We start from the raw sequence: 17,342 nt of genomic DNA on the forward strand, positions 1-17,342 counted from the left end.
ACAGCAAGAACACTTCCTGTGTCCGCGTGGGGTTTCCGCCGGTTTTCTCCCAACCGACTAAGCTAAACTGGCAGCAGAGTCTAGCTCCCAGCATCAGTATTTCCTTCTTAAAGCAGATCACCTTTAGCCACATCAGTGGGGGAGTTCTGAGATCTACCTGAGCTCAATCTCCCCTGTCCCCCTGCGAACGTGATGAAGCTCTGTGCCCTCTCTTGGGACAGCAAGCCAAACAAGCTTATTATACATCATCCTTTAGGTGAACTCTTGAAATGAACACTGGTAAAATGCCACTGTCGTGATCAAGACAACCATTATACAGAGATAATTGTTCTGGCAGGAACACTTAGCTTAGATCTTTGAATCTAATTAGATTTTTAATAATGTTCCACTTCTGTATTTACATTGTTTACTAAGACGCATTGCTATTTAAGTTATTATGGCTAGGAACTGTACTCTTGTTGTCGTGTAATTATAAAGGAACTTTGTCATCATATCATGATACGGCAATAAAGTCCCTTGATTATTACGCTGGAATAGGAGTATAGTTCCGTGCCATGACAACTTGGAAAATAGCAACTTTTCATTTCATTCATTGTCTTAGTGCATAATGTTAATACAGAAGTCAAGCTTTAAATAGGTAAATTATCAAACTTTGAGTGAGATGCTAATGGTCTAATGCAGGGGTGCTCAACCCTGTTCCTGGAGGTCTACCTTCCTGCAGAGTTCAGCTGCAACCTTGATCAAACGCACCTGTCTAAAATTACCAAGTGCTCCTTCAGATCCTACTTAAGCGGTGGTCACACTCGAGTTTCGTACGCTGCTGCAAAAATGGGCGGGGTTAAACAATACGATTAGACATTTAAAAAAGCTAGCGATTGGTACACATTTAAAATTTCTGTCCAGAGAGGTCATGTTTTGATCTTCGATTGTTTTCACGCAGCAAGTAATGCGATTTCGCAGGTCAGAGTTTACCAAGCTTGAACTTTGCAACTGCGAAACATTTTGCATGAGCTTACGTTTCCGGTCTGACGTATTCGCATGCATAGGAATGAAAGTCTATGGGGAGAAAAGTCCAATGTGACTGCAGCTTTAGTTGTGTTAGATCATTGTTGGAGCTAAACTCTGCAGGAAGGTAGATCTTTAGGAACAGGATTGAGTACCCCTGGTCTAATGCATAGGTCTCAATCTCGATTCCTGGAGGGCCGCAGGTCTGCACAGTTTTGCTCCAACTCTAATCAATCAGTTGATCCAAATAAACGAGGTGTTCAAGACTAATAGAGACTATTAAACAGGTGTGAGTTGAACATGGTTAGAGCTAAAACCTGCAGAGCCGTGGCCCTCCAGGAATTGAGTTTGAGACCACTTGTCTAATGTGACTCAATCATTAATTCCAAGTTAAAAGTGCTCCCGCCAAAGCTGGAAATCAGCTGAATGGGTTAAGAAAATGGTGCATCTTAACTTTTTAACTCTTGGGAACTTGTAAAATAAGCCCATTTCTGAAAAAAAGTGTTCGTTAAACACAGTAGAAACTCACAATAATGCAAATTCCTTTCTGCTTGTTAAGTCGTTAAGTATGGAGTATTGTTTACGGGTCCAAGCTGCTACTCATTTAAATTGATATAATATTCGTTTATGACCACTTTTTAGCCATATCACACATTAAAGTGAATTTTATACACAATCATGGTGTACATGACAGTCTGTAGCCCAATAGTTTAATTTATACAAAATAACTTAGGCATTAAAATATATATAATAGATATATATATAGTGATCATGATTTTCGAATGTTTTACAACGCTTTGTAAATGTTTATTATTACCATTTGTTGAGTCTTCCCATACAGATTGATAGAGCAATTGGACCCGGAAGCTGATTCGCATGACGTCACACTTAACAAGTGGATTGGACGAACCAAATCTTGTTTTTTTTTTTTTGTAATCTGCATTACATGATCGGTTCAAAACATTAGCACAGAGAATCAAATTAAATGACTAGCAAGCAAATGTGCAGTTCAAGTGTTTAATGCAGTAACTACAGAATGCATACATACAGGAAATAAGTAGCGGAACTAAAGGCAACTACAAAGTACTACAAAATACAACACGCGGACCAATACATTTACAAAACATTCGAAATCCTTACAAAATGAGCTGTATTGGTCCTTTTTTTGTTCTGCAATTTGAATCTTTGTACAAACTCCGAAGATCCAATTTACCAACAAATTGAATATTTCCACAATTGTACAAGTGCCAGGGAGAACCTCCAACCCAAGATTTGTTTCCTCACAGGTGCAAACCAGTGACCCCCCCACCCCCTCCCTGCAGTCCAGGACGTCAGTCCGATCCTATCAGCTCACTGATAGCTCTCCCCTTAAAAACCAAACCACAAAAGGAAAAATAAAAAGGAAATAAAACAAGACCGCTTTCCTCAGCCACTACTACCAAGCTTCCAAAAAAAAGTCAATCAGTCTTGAAGGCAAAAATAATTTATGGAGAGCTAGGGGGAGCCAAAGAGCAAGGAGTGAAATGTGCTCAAGCTTGTGCCTCAGTTTCAACAAAATAACTCAATCTGCTTCTTACACGTCCCTTTTTAATATTTACATTGAACATTTTAACTTGTTGAGGGAGGGAAAAAAAGAAAACCAAAAACAAAACTCCTCAGGTCAGATACCGCCCAGTGGCAGGCAAGCAGGAATCCAGTGCTGGCTGTGTGTCGATCAGACGTGCAGGGCCATTGATGGGGCAAATGAAGGGTTGGGGAGAGGGAGAGCTCTCTCTCTCTGGGCACAGGAGCAGTTCCTGCAGCCTAACTGGCACCGGTTCCCTCCATCACCTGCTGAGCCTGTTTCTGCCCCATACAGCACTGAGCCACCGACTGGAACAACCTGCAGACAGACAAACAAAAAATGTATTTCTTCTCACATAAAATACAAACGATGTGAATATGTCTTGCTAGACCCCTTACTTCTCGATCTCTGGGGCGCAGTGCACAAAATCATGGCTCCAGAACTTGAAGGCAGGGTTCTTGATCAGCTCTATGAAGGTGATGAGCAGACCCCATGGGTGTGGCCTGTTCACAATCAGCCTCTCCAGCAAGACCCTGAATGACACCATCACTCGTTAGCTAACAGACAAGTACTTTAAAGCACTTCAACATCGAGGTAACTCAATATACCTGGTGATCTGCTCTTGAATGGCTTCAGCATTGGCCTCGGCAAACAGATACAGCATGGTACAGCTGAAGTAGTGTGTGTGGCTGTTTGGATAACGCAGCTGATTGGCTATCGCATTCAGGAACAGATAGCGACCTAGAAGGAGAAGAGCAATTCACTATGGCTGCATCCAAAATCACATACTTCCATACTATATATAGTCCAATAAAAACAGTATAGGAGCAGAGTAGTATGTCAGAATTCATATAATTCTAAAATCAGAATGCGAGAAGTACCCGGATGACCTACTACTTCTGGCGAGATTCTGAAGTTTGCATCCGATGCACACTGCTCTAATCCATGATGCCCCGCAAGAGAATTCATGATTGGGAGTGAAGAGATGCAACTCTTGCGGGTAGGTCATCATGACAAAATGTCAGAAGTACGTCCGAGTTCCATTCATACTACTCGCATTCATACTGTATAGAACATACTTTTCTAACGATCGAGTTGAAATTGAAATGCAGTACCTACTGATTAGTAGGCGGTTTTGGACACAGTCAATGTAAGTTTAAGCTAGAGGACGTGTATTTAAAAAAAAGGCAGAACACATTCTGTATCTCACCCTCAGTGTCTAGATCCACTGCGAGGTTCTGGAAGATGTCCATGTGTGCCGAGTGTGTGATGGTGCTCATGGAGGGAGTGCTGCCCTTGTTGTGAATGTGGGCAATAGCCTGGGTTCCAACGTACAGCACCAGAGCGTTGATCAGTTGAATGTTGTAGCGGTTGCCTGGCTCATTGGACACCTGGAAAAATGATTGGAAACATTGGAATAATTATTAGTAATTATTCACTAAAACTAAAGAGGAAATATATCTTGTTCATCCGATCCACTGCATGGAGAGCAAAAATATTCATCTCTGTAAAAGAGCTGCATGGGATTATCCCGAAATGCAAAGTTTATTTCAGGAAATCTGTGGCATTTCCACATGACAAATATCCAAAAAAAGAATCCTGAACCGAGGCAGCACATCAAAGGTATAGAGGTGCCTTCTTACCTGCAGGTTGCTGCGCAGCTCAGAGAGGAAGGTGACAGGAGAGCGGGTCTTAAGGTAGGAGTCAAGATCCTTCTTAAACTGGGAAGGCATCACACCAGTGAAGTTTGTGAGGATGCGGGGAGCGATATTGATCTCACTCAGCATGTCCACCTAGAGAACATATAGCAATTACTTCAGGTTCCACAACAGCCCAGTCCCAATTGGCACAACAAACCACTCGTCACAAAATGCTACTTTGACTGTCGTGTTGAAGTCTTCAGTAGTTTGTCAAAAGAGTGCACATCAATGACAGATATTGGCTGCAAAGGGGGCTAAAATGAAGAATGGGACACCCTATTGTCTCATGGACATGCTCAAGCATACATGTACCTTTTAAGCCTGAATTACAATAACATCAATGCATCACCATTACTACCTTCAGATTAGGGGTGAAGGGGTCCGGAAGCCTCATGTTGCGGGGGAAGGCACTCAGGATCAGATTCCTCAGCTGGATGCAGTTGGGTGGGATGACATCACAGAATCCATAATGGTAGTCGCACAGGAATTCTGGGAAGTCATGTAGCAGGACAAGCAGCACACGAAGTGTTCCCTTGGAGGAAAAAACTGCACGGTCACAAAATGAACCAAAAATACTAGACATGCTTTTGTAGTCAAGTTCATACCTTGTAGAGAATTTGCATAGGTTTGTTGAGTTCAACATTCCTTAGGAAGGGTGCAAGATATTTAAACAAGTCTATCAGCAGCTGGGCATACATAGGCCAACCCTGCAAACAAGGACAGATGTTTTAGGAAGGTGTTCTGCAATAGACTGACATGTATATGAGATTAGGAAGAATATCAGGGATGTCTAATCTTGCTCCTGGGGGGCAACTTTCCTTTTTTAGCTTAGCTCCAGCAAACCTACTAAATGTTTCTAAGGACCTTGATTTCTCTATGGGTCAGAAAAAACCCCAGCAAGAAATGGCCCCCTGAAGCATGACTGTACACTCTTGACAAGTGACAAATCCCACTGCAGATACAGACCTTCTGTTGTGGGGTGTGAGCAAGCATCCTGGCAATGAAGATGCGGTGAGAGATGAGCTCTAGCCAAGCATACACAAAACCAGGTGCTTTAGTCGGCCTCAGGATGTGGAAGGTGTTGCTAAAAAGAGACAAATGTCCATTATCTATACTGTAGCGATATATGAAGCAAAGCTTTGCTAAAGTCACTTTGAAAACTTTGTTGGTCTTACATATTCACTGGTAAACACTGGTAAATGTGATTGAACCTAAAGACAATCATGTTACTTACCAGAAGGCAGTGAGAGTCTGGAAGTTGATGGTCTCCAGCACATGCTCTGGTGCGTTAAGCTCCAGTAAGAGCATGATGAAGATTCTGTGGTATGGAAGCTGCTGGAACTCTGTCTGCCTCACATCATGATCCTGGATTAACACACCCACCACAATGCCCAAAACCTACACCAGGACAGGAAGCATTGCATTAACCAAAACCTCCCCCCAAAAAGTCAACATTAAGCCATCTCAATCTATTTATAAGCGTTCAAACCTTGTTGAGCAGGTTAATTTTAGTGACCGTGTTGGTGGCCTCTCCAGAATGTTTGACCAGAAGGGCGATAAGCCGAACAAAAGCATCCAGGTTATGGTAACATTTGGCCCTAATAATGGCAGGACTGGTAGTTGGGTGCTGCTGTTCAGCTTGAGCGCGGTAACTGATCTCTACACACATCTCTGTGCACAGCCGGAAGAAGCGAGTGATCAAGTCATCAGTCTTTAGGATACCCTGCTGGTGCATCTACAGGGAAAAAAGCAGATGGAACAGAATAAGGTAAAGTAATTCTAACCTTGAGAGAAACCTACTTAAGACTTCTGCATATTGAGTGCTCCTTAAAAAATTCTGACCTGGCCAACAAATGCAGAGAAGGCCTTGGTGCTGTCCCTTCCTGCAGCTGCTGAGTGATACAGATTGACCCATTCTCTCAGAAGGTACTCAGCCTTCTCTCGAAGGCCTGGTGGGTCATCATACTCCGATGCTTGAGAAATTCCAGAGTGCATCATGAAATTTGGCCCACCATGGTGACGATCAATCATGGCCTCATAGTTGGAGCGGACAACATCCATAAGCTGTGGCAAACTATGGATTAGAGAAAAGAAATACAAGTTAGTTTTTTAATAGGAATGACTGTCAGTTGTATGACCAGCAGGATAAGTGGGTCTTACCCTTCAGGAGCATTGGCTCTGGAGTGGGCGCTGGTCCTCATCAGGGTCTCGATGGTGTGGAAAAGATCTGCTTCAGTGATGTGGCTCACGCTGCGCTCATCAACCAACAAGAGTTTCACCAGCTGCATGGCAAATGCCACTGCCATGTAGTTGAGCCCATTCTCCATGGACTACAAAAAAATAATAATAGGGGTTTAAGAATTTGCTTGTTTATAATGGTTCCTTTTAAAGTCCTTGAGACACTATCCTCACCTGAGCTAGGTGCAAATCATACTGCTGCATGTTGACCAGGTGGTTTCTGATGAGGAGCTCCACAGCTTCAACATTGTACTTGTATTCATCTCTACACTCAATCAGGCATCTGCAGGGTGTGTAAAACAAAAGGTTAGGGCCTTTGATAACCATGTATGCTTGAGATACAAGTGTATATCACAGTGGTAGTACTGGCCTGGTGATTTGCTTGTTGCACCACTGTGGACCGTAGGCACGACCATCCTGTAGGGCTTTTAGCACCAACAGATGGCACTCCCTGTAGCTTAGCAACAATTCAGGATCAGCACCACTGGTGGCATCAAGAAGACCCTCCACAGCCTGAGAATGAGAGGTTTCTTAGATCTAAGCTGATACAGTCCTTTAAGCATTTAGCTTGCATCTTTGATCACTTTTTTTACAGTTCATCTTTTCGATTAGGTTTCATTTAAAATTAAGCTAAACTGTATATTTCTGCTTCTTAAGAGCTACTGTACTGCAATGTATCTAACCTTTTGCAAAAGTCCCAAGGCAGCAATGCCATCACGGGAGTTCCTTGCCATGACAACTGCCTCCAGCAGGCTACGTATGGCCTGGGTCTGTGGGTTCATGGCCAGTGCAGGTGGAATTGCATGCATGTGCTGTTCCAGGTCAGAAATGCACTTCTCATAGATGTGAGCCACATCATCAGTGGGCCATGCCTGTTGCTGCAATGCAGTAAAAGAACCTGTGAGTTGCTTCCATCATGTGATAACCCAACAAGATCTCTTCAAGAATAAGGGCTTTATACCTTCATTGGTTGAGCAAGAAAACCAGTTGGTTGGGACAGGTCATTACTGGGTAGGAAGCCTGGAACGTTGCGGGCAAACTCCTCATAAACAGCCAGCTGTTTAGGATCCACTCCACCAACCTAGAGGAGCAGCAAAACAGAATCAAATATTGTCATACAGAATAGTATATCAACGACCTTTGAGACATTTGTGAAGATCTCTCACCTTAAGTCTGATCTGCTCAGGCATGCGCTCAGCCTGATAGGTGAGCACCATGGGGTCACAGTAGCGTCTTCCTTCTTGGCGAGCATGCTTTCTCAGCTCAAATTCCTGTGAGGTTGAAAAATGGTGTTTAATCTTTGAGACCTTACCAGAAGCTATTGCTTGACTGGTAGCAATTAAAAATGTGCCCATGCACTCACAGTTGCCAGTCTCTTATCCATCTCCGGGCCAGCTTTCTCCACTGCTGTTTTCTGGATAAAGCAACATGCAAGCTCACAGTTGTCCTGTGCAATGCGAGCAGCCGCCTCTTCCATCATCTCTCTCTGCTGGGGTGTGGGAGCCTGAAAAGGACATGCTCAGTGAGTCTAAATTTGGGAATGAGTAAGAATTTGAGAACAAACCTGAATTTTCCCATACCCTAAGAGCTGCAGCAAAGCTGTTCTTCAGATTGGTGGCAATGCTCATGAGCAGTGGCTCTCTGCAGGTGATCATGGCCATGCCGGCAGTCAGGTTACGCATCATGTGGTGAGCAGCCACACGCATATGAGACTCCTCTGAGTCTAGAGCAAAGTCCTTCCTGACTATCTGCTCACAGGTAGTCATGGCGATCTTGATGGATCGGTCCACCACTGGGTGCACAAGCTCTTGTACGGCACGTTCGATTGCTGGTCTCACACACTGCTTCAGCTGAGGGTGGGCCTGTAGCAGTGGGATCTATAAAAATTTTGGTAAAAATGGTTAGTGTATTAATTAACAATATTTGAAAATAGTTAATGAATTGGTAGGTAGTGAGAAACTAACGTTAACATTGATGTTGATGTGTGGGGCCAGTCCAGCCAATGCATACACATTGATGTCATGATAGCTGAACTGAGGTGTAGGTGGCCCGGTGGCTGTACAGGCCGTGGTGGTGGCCGGAGTGGAGGGAGCAGCTGTGAAGGGAACAGAGTCTGCTTCTGGTTAAACCAGAAGTGGAAAATATCGCAAACAACATGTCATTAACAATTTGTCCAGTTTAGTGTAATACCTGTTGTAACTATAGGCAGCAACTCTTCAGGAGGCTTGGTCTCTTTCTTTGGTGCAGAGAGCTGCTCCTCCAAGGTCTTCAGCTTATCTTTGTCTCTCAGCAGGTTCCCTGGCTTAAGATCAGTAATGTCCATAGACAGATTCTTGCAGAGCACCTCAATCTCAAACTTAAGGTTAAGCTGCAACAACAGAATTGTGGGACTGAATAAAAAACAATTCATCAAAAACCTGTGCACTATACTTTTAGCATCAAAGAGAGGTTACTGACCTTTAAGTCATGTTCCTGGTGGAGTTCAGCCAGTACATTCATGATGCCCATTGTCCAAGGGTTCTGCGGTCTGAAGATCTACAAAAGAGGGCACCAATTAATTTATGTTATGATATATAAAAAAATGTTATGATTAGGAGAACTCATTATTACCACACTCCGCAGACTTGATTCCAAGACTTTGGCCACAAAAGGGACGACATACAGTAACTCCTGCTGGCCTTTCACATAAGCCTCCAACAAAAGAGATTTCAGCTCCAGGTCCTATATGAGCATAATGCATGAATCCTGGTATAACACCACATGCTATACACATTTTACAAAGGTGATGGATAATAAATAAACTCACTGTATACAGGATGGGTTTGTTTTTAGCTAGGGTGATCATTCCAAGCCAGTGACCCAAATTCTTCAGTAGGGATCGATCTGAGAAATTAGCAGCTGCCTTATCCGAGGTAAGGAGGACCTGCGATAACAAAGAGAGACCACATGAAGCTTTTATAACCCATTTATGGTTATAAATTGATTAATTTTTTAAAAAGCCTTACCTTGATGTTTCTGTAAGTCTCATTGAGAACCATCTTGACAAACTCTGGATTTTTCAGTGTGTCCAAGAAGTTGGAATACAGGCTGTGGAAATTGGGCTCAATGCTGACACGCTTCATCACCAGGTACTGAGAAACCCAGGGCATGAATTCTTCTTTCACAGTCTCTTTTAGCTCCTCCACCTTCAAACACAAAGAGATGGTTTAGGGGTTTAAACCAAAAAACAAACAAGTCATTAAATCGAATACCAAAGATATAATTTGTAAACAAACACCTTTTGGGACATGTTTGACTGGGACAAGTTATTGAAAATGAAAGCAATCTTCTCCTGAACATTTTCTGGGGGCTCCACAATCCTTTCAGTCTGATCTGTGGCCACTAACAAGGTGTCAATATTTGTGGTGTTGATTGAAGGCTGTAGAAGAAATTTTTAAATATTAAACATCAGTTCATTTTAGACCATTGCTACATTGCAAAAGTGACTTGTTTACGCACTGGCACATCCTTCTTAGGTCCAACAGCTGTAGGTCTTGTGATGGTGGTGGTTTTGGCAGCGGTGGTGGTCGTGGTGGCTGTAGTCACTAAGGTGCTGGCTTGGCCAGGTTGGGGCGCTTTAGGGGGCTGAGACTGAGCTTGCGCTTGGGCTAGAGCCAGACTGCCTGGGGTGGTAATGGAGCCTTGCATCTTCACAGGAGGGTCTCTTGACTGTTGGCCATACTCTATATACTACACACAGAAAACGGACAACAGGAATCTAATCAGCTGAAAGTTTAAATATCAAAATTATCAGAATATAAAATGAAAATTAGGTTACCTCTTGTAAATGGTGTGGAAACTGTAGGAAATGGGCTATTGATGCCAAGTGCTGACAGTACTGAGGATAGTCCTTCAGTCTGAGAAAGAAAGTAGCTCAGATTTAATATAAATCAAAAGCAAAATGTAAATAAAATTTGCTCTATTTTTGCTGAACCAAAATAAGTACCTATTTTTAAATCTATCTAGTGCAGCGATCCCAAAGTAATACATCTTTGATCCGAAAGGTTTGCGTAAGGCTTCCAGGACGTATCTTAAGGCCAAGCCCAGCGCCATGTATGTGACCAGACCCTTCTCAATGATTCCCCCAAAGAGGCAGGCGGTGATGTGCAGCTCTTTGTCTGGATACTGAGGAAAGAATCGGTACTCTTCAAACAGATTCCTCAGCATGCAGTTAAAAACTTCTCGTTCCCGCTTGATGTTTGAGTCCTTAAATCTTTGCAGCATCTCCAGCACCTGCATTGAAATAATAGCAATGAACTTGAAAGCTTAACCTAAAAAATAAGTTTTGAAATTCTTAGTGAACTAAAGCACTTTTCCATTTATTCAGTTCCAATTAGCACACTCACCTCGTCCACAGACATTGTGGGATGTGGCGGATGGTTGTAGATGCGCTGGAAGTAGCTGTTGGCCTCATCGTCAATCTCCTTACTAAAGTGCTGGTTTGCCTCGGGCCACACCTGAGAGAGGTCAGCTGTAACAGAGGAGGAAAAACCGGTTACTACACTTCCATCTATTTATAAACTGATTTTAAATGCATAAAGTGCAAATTCAGAAAAAAAGCTCCTGGCAAACAGCCTGTTTTCCTTCATAATTTAGTATCCAAACTAGCTGTCAAGAACATCACACAGTAATGCAGACTGACCTGTATTTCCTTTTGGATTTCTCAGAATTTACTTTTTTTTTTGTGGTGCAGAGATGAAAATTATACAGATTAAACAGACTCTGAAATGTCAAAAAGACTTTAAGGCACTGAGAGCTACTTTCAAGAGGAAATACAGCTTGAGGCACATAGACCTCTCTCAGCTACATCACCACTAGCAGGCCTTAATCTTACTCTGCTGAAAGGTTGGGGGGTTTAGCCCCGGTGTGCTCATCTTCCTGGCGCTGAAGACATCACTGCTGACGGTGGGCATGCCCAAACCTGAGCCAATCCCAGACAAGCTTGTGCTCAGAGGACCTAAGGAAGCAATTTAAGAAATACGTTCAATTCTAATTCATTTGTAACCAAAAATGTACAGCCTCATTATGATTGGAATCAAAGTTCATTAATACACAGTGGCCTTATGGTACCTTGGAGCTGTGAAGAGAGGGGGTTGATTCCTGGGAAAGCTGTGCTGGGGTTTGGGTTGGGCAGGTTTGAGAAGGCTTTGGCTGGGGACTGGGGGTTACTGAAGGCAGAGCCCTGCAGGCTGGGGAATCCTTGCATGCTCGGGGTGTGAGAGGTGGACGAGACACCTAGACTTAAAGAGCCCATTGCAGAGAGAGGGTCCATCTGGAACACAACAGGACAGATTTGAGAACACCACCATCAGGGAATCTTGACACTGATATCGATATTCAATAAGTTGGTAAAGGCATGGTTACCTGCACAGGGGAGATAGCATCTAAACTGCTGGTGCTAGGAGCTCGTCCCTTTGGCAGGACACCTGGTGGCGGCTGCCGAGCCTTGTTCATCACATTGCTACAGTTGGCCACCATGGTCAAGATTGTCTCTGATAGCTCTTGAGACACACTCCTGCTCAAAGATAATAAAAGTTTAACCTCAACCCAACCACTTGCTTAATGTGTACATGCATAATGCTGTGTTCTGTCAGTTATGATAGTCACCATGTTTACTTGTGCAATTTAAAATAAATTTTTGGGTTGCAGAAATTTCTGTGCTCCTTAGGACAACATGAAGCACCACGGATATTAATTGTTGCCTACTATGACATACCATACTAGGGCTGAACAATAAATCGCATATGATTGTCATGCACTTTAAAGTAAACAAGTTATTCTGTGAAATGATGCGTCTTCTTACATAGAATACAACACACAACATGTTTCATAATAGCATTCTAAGCAGTGACAAAAGCACTGCATTACTACATACATTATTATCAGGAAAATTATAAGAACTCAGACAAACCACATGTTGTCATGCTCACGTGTTAGATAATCCTGTTGGATCAAATGAAAGCAGTTTAATATTCTGCTTATCATTCAAACGCTATAAGGATTTTCCATAGGCTGGTATTTCCTGGCTTTTTTAATTTGTGGTGATAATTCCTAGAAATTTGCGGACAATTTTGCGAGAAAAAAAATTATAATAATAATTATAATAATAAAAAAATAAAATAAATAATATTAATAATAATAATAACAACATACGGTAGAGATTGAGCCAAAGGAAGGCTGTATAACTCTTATTTTTATCCACAACCTTACTTTATCTTAGATTTCACTCCCCGGACATCTGACATCATGTACCTCACTCAGGACATGTGCTACGGCTTCTCGTACCTTAATACACCTAAAAAAACATCACGTGCGCTGCATATGCAATGTCTATAAATCATGTAAAACAATTAGTTGCAAACTGAAATAAATATAACTTGATTGTATGGTTTGGAATAGGATGTTTTTTAAGATTTACATTTTTTGCGATTATTTTGTGGTCAAATTAAAAATTTAGCAGGATCGAGAAACTTAGCAAATTTTTGTTGATTTTGCATTGGATTCAGCAATCGTGGAAATCGCAAAAAACTAGGGGGTCTGATATCTAGCTGTTCTGTCAGACTCGTGAGAGCACCCTCTGGCCTCTTACTGTTGATCACGTCACCACACTTTCCTCATGTGACAAATCGGAGCTTTTGCCAATCATTTTATTGATTAATTGGTCAGCCCTACACCCAACATGACAAAAGAATCAGTTCCTGCATACTGATGGCCAATGTTATTTAGGAACCATCCAGAAATATAAACAAAGCCAAAATCCGACTGATTTTGTGTAGTCTGAATCCGGCATAAGGCTGTATACATACCCAGCACAAGACTGCAGACATGCAAGCATGGTAGCCAGTGTTTCAGGAGGAAGTTGAGCACTCTTCGGCTGGTCTTTCTCAGGGGCCAAACCACCCATAATAGAGGGGCAGCGTCTCTTCAGAAATGTGACGCATGCCTGGATGAATGGCTCCTAATGGACAAGGACAGAACAGGTCAGTTTTTTCTATTGCTTTAGTTCAAATCCAAACAATATGTCCATGAATGCTCACTTACCCCATGCTCCCGTATTTTGTCAGTGAGCCATTTGTCAAGTTTGAGGTATTCACGGCGAGAGGCAAGTGCAGCAAGGTCAATAACAAAGGCAAATGGAGTACCATTCAGCAGCATCGATAGAGACTGCAACACAAACACAATAGCATACAAAATGTCGTCACACCAGTTTTTACCAAGACTGTATCATCTACTCGTCGAACAACCACAGGTGCAGGAGTTAAGGTGATCGGTACCTTCAAGTCCTGAGCCACATCCAGGATGCGAGATAGCTTGGCCTGGTCATATTGCTCCCCTCTCATGTACCACTCGGCCATAGAGTGCATGATCAGCTGGCGGATGGATGGGGACTGGCCCTAGAAACATGACCCAGGCACATATTAGTATACGATGACACAAAAACAGAACTTTCGTTCTCTTTCAAATTCCCCCACCTGTCCATGCCAGGCATAGTGCAAGATGATCGCAGAGTTAGGGTGGTTGCCCAGGAAGATGGGCATGAGGGTAGAGATGAGCTCATGACGTAGGGTGTGCCAGGAGGTGCTGATCTGCAGGAGCGCCAGCACCAGCATGTCTGGGCAGTGCTTGATGGGAAAGCTGAACAGCTGCTTCACCTGTTCATAATGCCCAACTTCAGAGAGGCGCAAGAGGCTCTCCACAAGGTCCAAGCTCTTCCTGTTGACCAAAGTGGAAGAAGGTATAAAAACTATTCAAGACTGACCATTTTTGAAAAGATTAAACGTAACATTAATTGGTTTGAGACTTACCATGTGGCTATCTCCCTGTTGTCATCCTCAGGTGGTGCCTTCAAGATGTCAATAGCAACAGTATGGCAAGGGTAGTCAGCAAAGCAGAACACTTCAGGACTCAATAGAGAGTGCTGAATGAACGACAACTGGAAATAAAACAAAAAAATACAGCTGAATGTAAATATGCTACATCTTTCCACAGCAAAGTTGAACTTGGTGGTGCATTATGTGCCTTTTTACCTGTCCTTCTGCATGCTTCCAGGGTCTGTAAATGAGATCCACCGGGAACACTTCCATTCCCAGACCCCTCTGGATCCCATAGACGACTATCTGAAGCCCCTTACTGTCCCGGATCAGGAAGCCTGGGTGATCTAGCTCATAGGTCACCTCTTTGAAATTCAGATTAGGGTTCTGAGGAGAATAAGTAGCGTCAGATACAGCTAAAATAAAGTCCTAAAATATGTTTGTTCATCATCAACTTTGATTGCGTGACCAGGTTAATCAACAATTTAAAAGGAATTAGCAAAACAATCACTGCTGCTTTGCACACAGTGTATTCGTATATGCCAAAACTAACTGAGAAAATGTTCCAGCTTCAGAAACTAACGAAATGTTTAAACGCCCCAAAATAACCAGAAGCTTACCACTTCTTTGACCACATCAATCAGAACTTCAACATTCCAGGCCTGAGAGCTGTCACTCTTGTCCTTCCCGTCACTCCAGATCCCACCACCGCCCACAGGATTGGTGATGGACTACAAATAAACAGAGAAACCAGTTATTCAAACCAAATCACACTTTAGCCAGTGCTGATTTGTTACGCAAGTTTTACGTCATTTCTTTCACATATTTATCATATTTCATTACATTATATAGAGTAGTTTACGTAAAGCTTAGTACACAAGACAATGATCAAAGTACTAACATGCAATTTAACATTTAAAAACAAGTTTCTATTCAAAATTTCCATTTAATGTTTCTAATCAATTTTAAGATTTATTTGAATTCATTTCAAACCCAAAGTACTATTTTAGTAGTCATTATAGCTGACAATAACAGCTAAATAGCACATACCTGAAGGCCGATGCCGTCAGATAGCCCTGAGTGAGTGCGGGCCATCATGCCCAGCACTCTGGCCACCTGACTGGCTGTCACCTCTCGCACCCCATACTGCAGGATTATGTTCCTGCACTCTTCAAGACTGGAGAAACATGCATAAATCAATCAGCCAACACTCAGGTTGCAATTTAGGTAAAAACATATAATCTTTATAACAGCAAACTTTTTCTTTTTCTTTTATTTTTTTTTAAGTGTTAATACCTTGCACAAAAGCCATAGCCAACTTCTTGCATGAAGTCAGCAAGAGAACTCTCCATCATGGTCTTATTTAAATCTCCAGAGTCTGGCAGGATCCTGTCCATGAGAATGTCCCGTTTGTCAGGGTACAGCAGTGGTGCAAGCACCACAGGACAGCGCTCCTGCGGGAAATCTGGGACACAAATAAAAACAGGAGTGAGAAACAATTCCAATCCAAATATATCAAGCAGGAAGCAATCATCTGGTAGTTTTCCACTAACCTCTGCACAGTGTTTTGAGGAACGCGTCAATCTGCTCTTGTCCGACTCCGCTCGAGCCCTTTTGACCGAACAGAAGATGGGAGAGGAGCAGATGCAGAACCTCTATGGCAATGTCCTGGAAGCCACCTTCCTGATTCCCTCCGAGGTCCGCGTCCACGTACGAGCGGAGGAGGTCAGGGAGCTTCTGCTTCACAAACTGAGCAGCTGTAAAACAAACAAACCAAGGTTTGTGGTGTTAAAAACTTTCTGCAGAAGTGAAACTAACACACAAAAATGAGTCAGGAAGTGAACACTTACCAAACCCTCGAAGGTCTGCGTTGCTGGAGTTCAGCAGAGCAAGGCCCAAAATCACCTGGTGAAAGCCAGAGAGTGTTAAACTAATATAATCTTGCAGTGATTTAAGAGAAATGTTGATTATACTGCAAAATTGAGCCTACCTCCTGAACCTTGCTTAGCTTGAGAACTTTACTCAGCTGAGTAAATAAATGAGGTGACGGTTTCAAACTCTACAAACAAGCAGATATATGCAACCAATGAACAAAGCACTACAGGCACAAAACTGGCAACTTGAACACAAGTTTAAAGGGGCTATACTTTAAGAATTTTCACATTAGTCACTTTTTGCACTGAACAACATTTTCCTAAACAAATGTCCAAAAAAGGACTGAAGGTTATTGCACACTGAATCTGAAATTTTCGCACGTTAAAAAATAAATTCATCACCACGTTGAGTGAATCATATTAACACACTGCCTCTGAAACATTCGTCTGTCATACATTTTTTTAATCGAACTGGGTTCAATTTTTTCCAACTTTTGCGTCCAAAAAAGTGATTTGAGAAGAGTTTTGACAGTTCAGATCCACCAAACAAGCGAAAACCTAAATACAGAATGCCGTCATTTGAGCTACAGATAAATGTATGACAAACACAGTGCATAGAATAAAGACAGAATGTGGTGGACAGCGGAGAACCCTTATATGCTGGATTCAGTGACTGGCACACCTCTCCCCTGCTGCTGCTTGGTGTGTGTGTGTGTGTGTGTCTCTCCATACATTTGACCTACTGCCCATAGACATTATAATAGAAATCATGGTCAGCTTTCGGTCTGTTGCTTTGATACGTCAATGCGGCCGCCATCTACAGAGTGTCCGCGAGGTCTTAAAAAGTATTAAAAGTTGAAAAATCAATTATGAGAAAATGAAGGCCCTTAAAAGTATTAAAAAATTCTTAATCACGTTTTGACGAGGTCGTAAATTTTGTTCAAGCGTTGTCCAAAGTGTTTGATTCCAAAAAAGCATAAATATATTTATTTTCCTTCTAGTATTAACAACAGCATGCTTGATCCACGTGATTGGTTCGGGCCAGGGTGCATCCAGCCATGCTCCTCCGTACAGGTGATGTCACAATTTGCGACAAACAGGGGAAGGTGAT

General features: G+C 42.5%; 1 protein-coding gene across 1 annotated transcript in view; it reads right to left on the reverse strand.

Annotated features, from left to right (window-relative positions):
- Positions 1 to 2,008: 2,008 nt before the first annotated feature.
- The window catches only part of cnot1 (CCR4-NOT transcription complex, subunit 1), a 28,769-nt gene continuing 13,435 nt past the window's right edge, over positions 2,009 to 17,342 (reverse strand). Inside the window, exons 5-49 of the mRNA XM_056451898.1 lie at positions 16,348 to 16,416; positions 16,208 to 16,262; positions 15,911 to 16,114; positions 15,654 to 15,822; positions 15,408 to 15,534; positions 14,978 to 15,088; positions 14,574 to 14,744; positions 14,352 to 14,479; positions 14,019 to 14,259; positions 13,821 to 13,940; positions 13,588 to 13,710; positions 13,353 to 13,504; positions 11,911 to 12,061; positions 11,617 to 11,818; positions 11,381 to 11,503; positions 10,893 to 11,017; positions 10,493 to 10,779; positions 10,325 to 10,403; positions 10,006 to 10,236; positions 9,785 to 9,925; positions 9,513 to 9,692; positions 9,314 to 9,430; positions 9,118 to 9,228; positions 8,965 to 9,042; positions 8,698 to 8,875; positions 8,472 to 8,620; positions 8,088 to 8,384; positions 7,871 to 8,011; positions 7,674 to 7,778; positions 7,469 to 7,588; positions 7,191 to 7,385; positions 6,878 to 7,020; positions 6,682 to 6,790; positions 6,430 to 6,599; positions 6,112 to 6,343; positions 5,759 to 6,004; positions 5,504 to 5,667; positions 5,236 to 5,353; positions 4,875 to 4,976; positions 4,628 to 4,801; positions 4,213 to 4,362; positions 3,780 to 3,960; positions 3,178 to 3,310; positions 2,968 to 3,102; positions 2,009 to 2,887 (exon numbers count right to left, since the gene is read on the reverse strand). Of these exons, the coding sequence (XP_056307873.1) occupies positions 2,809 to 2,887; positions 2,968 to 3,102; positions 3,178 to 3,310; positions 3,780 to 3,960; positions 4,213 to 4,362; positions 4,628 to 4,801; positions 4,875 to 4,976; positions 5,236 to 5,353; positions 5,504 to 5,667; positions 5,759 to 6,004; positions 6,112 to 6,343; positions 6,430 to 6,599; positions 6,682 to 6,790; positions 6,878 to 7,020; positions 7,191 to 7,385; positions 7,469 to 7,588; positions 7,674 to 7,778; positions 7,871 to 8,011; positions 8,088 to 8,384; positions 8,472 to 8,620; positions 8,698 to 8,875; positions 8,965 to 9,042; positions 9,118 to 9,228; positions 9,314 to 9,430; positions 9,513 to 9,692; positions 9,785 to 9,925; positions 10,006 to 10,236; positions 10,325 to 10,403; positions 10,493 to 10,779; positions 10,893 to 11,017; positions 11,381 to 11,503; positions 11,617 to 11,818; positions 11,911 to 12,061; positions 13,353 to 13,504; positions 13,588 to 13,710; positions 13,821 to 13,940; positions 14,019 to 14,259; positions 14,352 to 14,479; positions 14,574 to 14,744; positions 14,978 to 15,088; positions 15,408 to 15,534; positions 15,654 to 15,822; positions 15,911 to 16,114; positions 16,208 to 16,262; positions 16,348 to 16,416 (6,816 nt within the window). The 3' untranslated portion in view covers positions 2,009 to 2,808. The remainder of the gene's footprint in view (positions 2,888 to 2,967; positions 3,103 to 3,177; positions 3,311 to 3,779; positions 3,961 to 4,212; positions 4,363 to 4,627; positions 4,802 to 4,874; positions 4,977 to 5,235; positions 5,354 to 5,503; positions 5,668 to 5,758; positions 6,005 to 6,111; positions 6,344 to 6,429; positions 6,600 to 6,681; positions 6,791 to 6,877; positions 7,021 to 7,190; positions 7,386 to 7,468; positions 7,589 to 7,673; positions 7,779 to 7,870; positions 8,012 to 8,087; positions 8,385 to 8,471; positions 8,621 to 8,697; positions 8,876 to 8,964; positions 9,043 to 9,117; positions 9,229 to 9,313; positions 9,431 to 9,512; positions 9,693 to 9,784; positions 9,926 to 10,005; positions 10,237 to 10,324; positions 10,404 to 10,492; positions 10,780 to 10,892; positions 11,018 to 11,380; positions 11,504 to 11,616; positions 11,819 to 11,910; positions 12,062 to 13,352; positions 13,505 to 13,587; positions 13,711 to 13,820; positions 13,941 to 14,018; positions 14,260 to 14,351; positions 14,480 to 14,573; positions 14,745 to 14,977; positions 15,089 to 15,407; positions 15,535 to 15,653; positions 15,823 to 15,910; positions 16,115 to 16,207; positions 16,263 to 16,347; positions 16,417 to 17,342) is intronic.

This window comes from Danio aesculapii, chromosome 25 (genome assembly GCF_903798145.1).
Source record: "Danio aesculapii chromosome 25, fDanAes4.1, whole genome shotgun sequence".
NCBI lineage: Eukaryota > Metazoa > Chordata > Actinopteri > Cypriniformes > Danionidae > Danio > Danio aesculapii.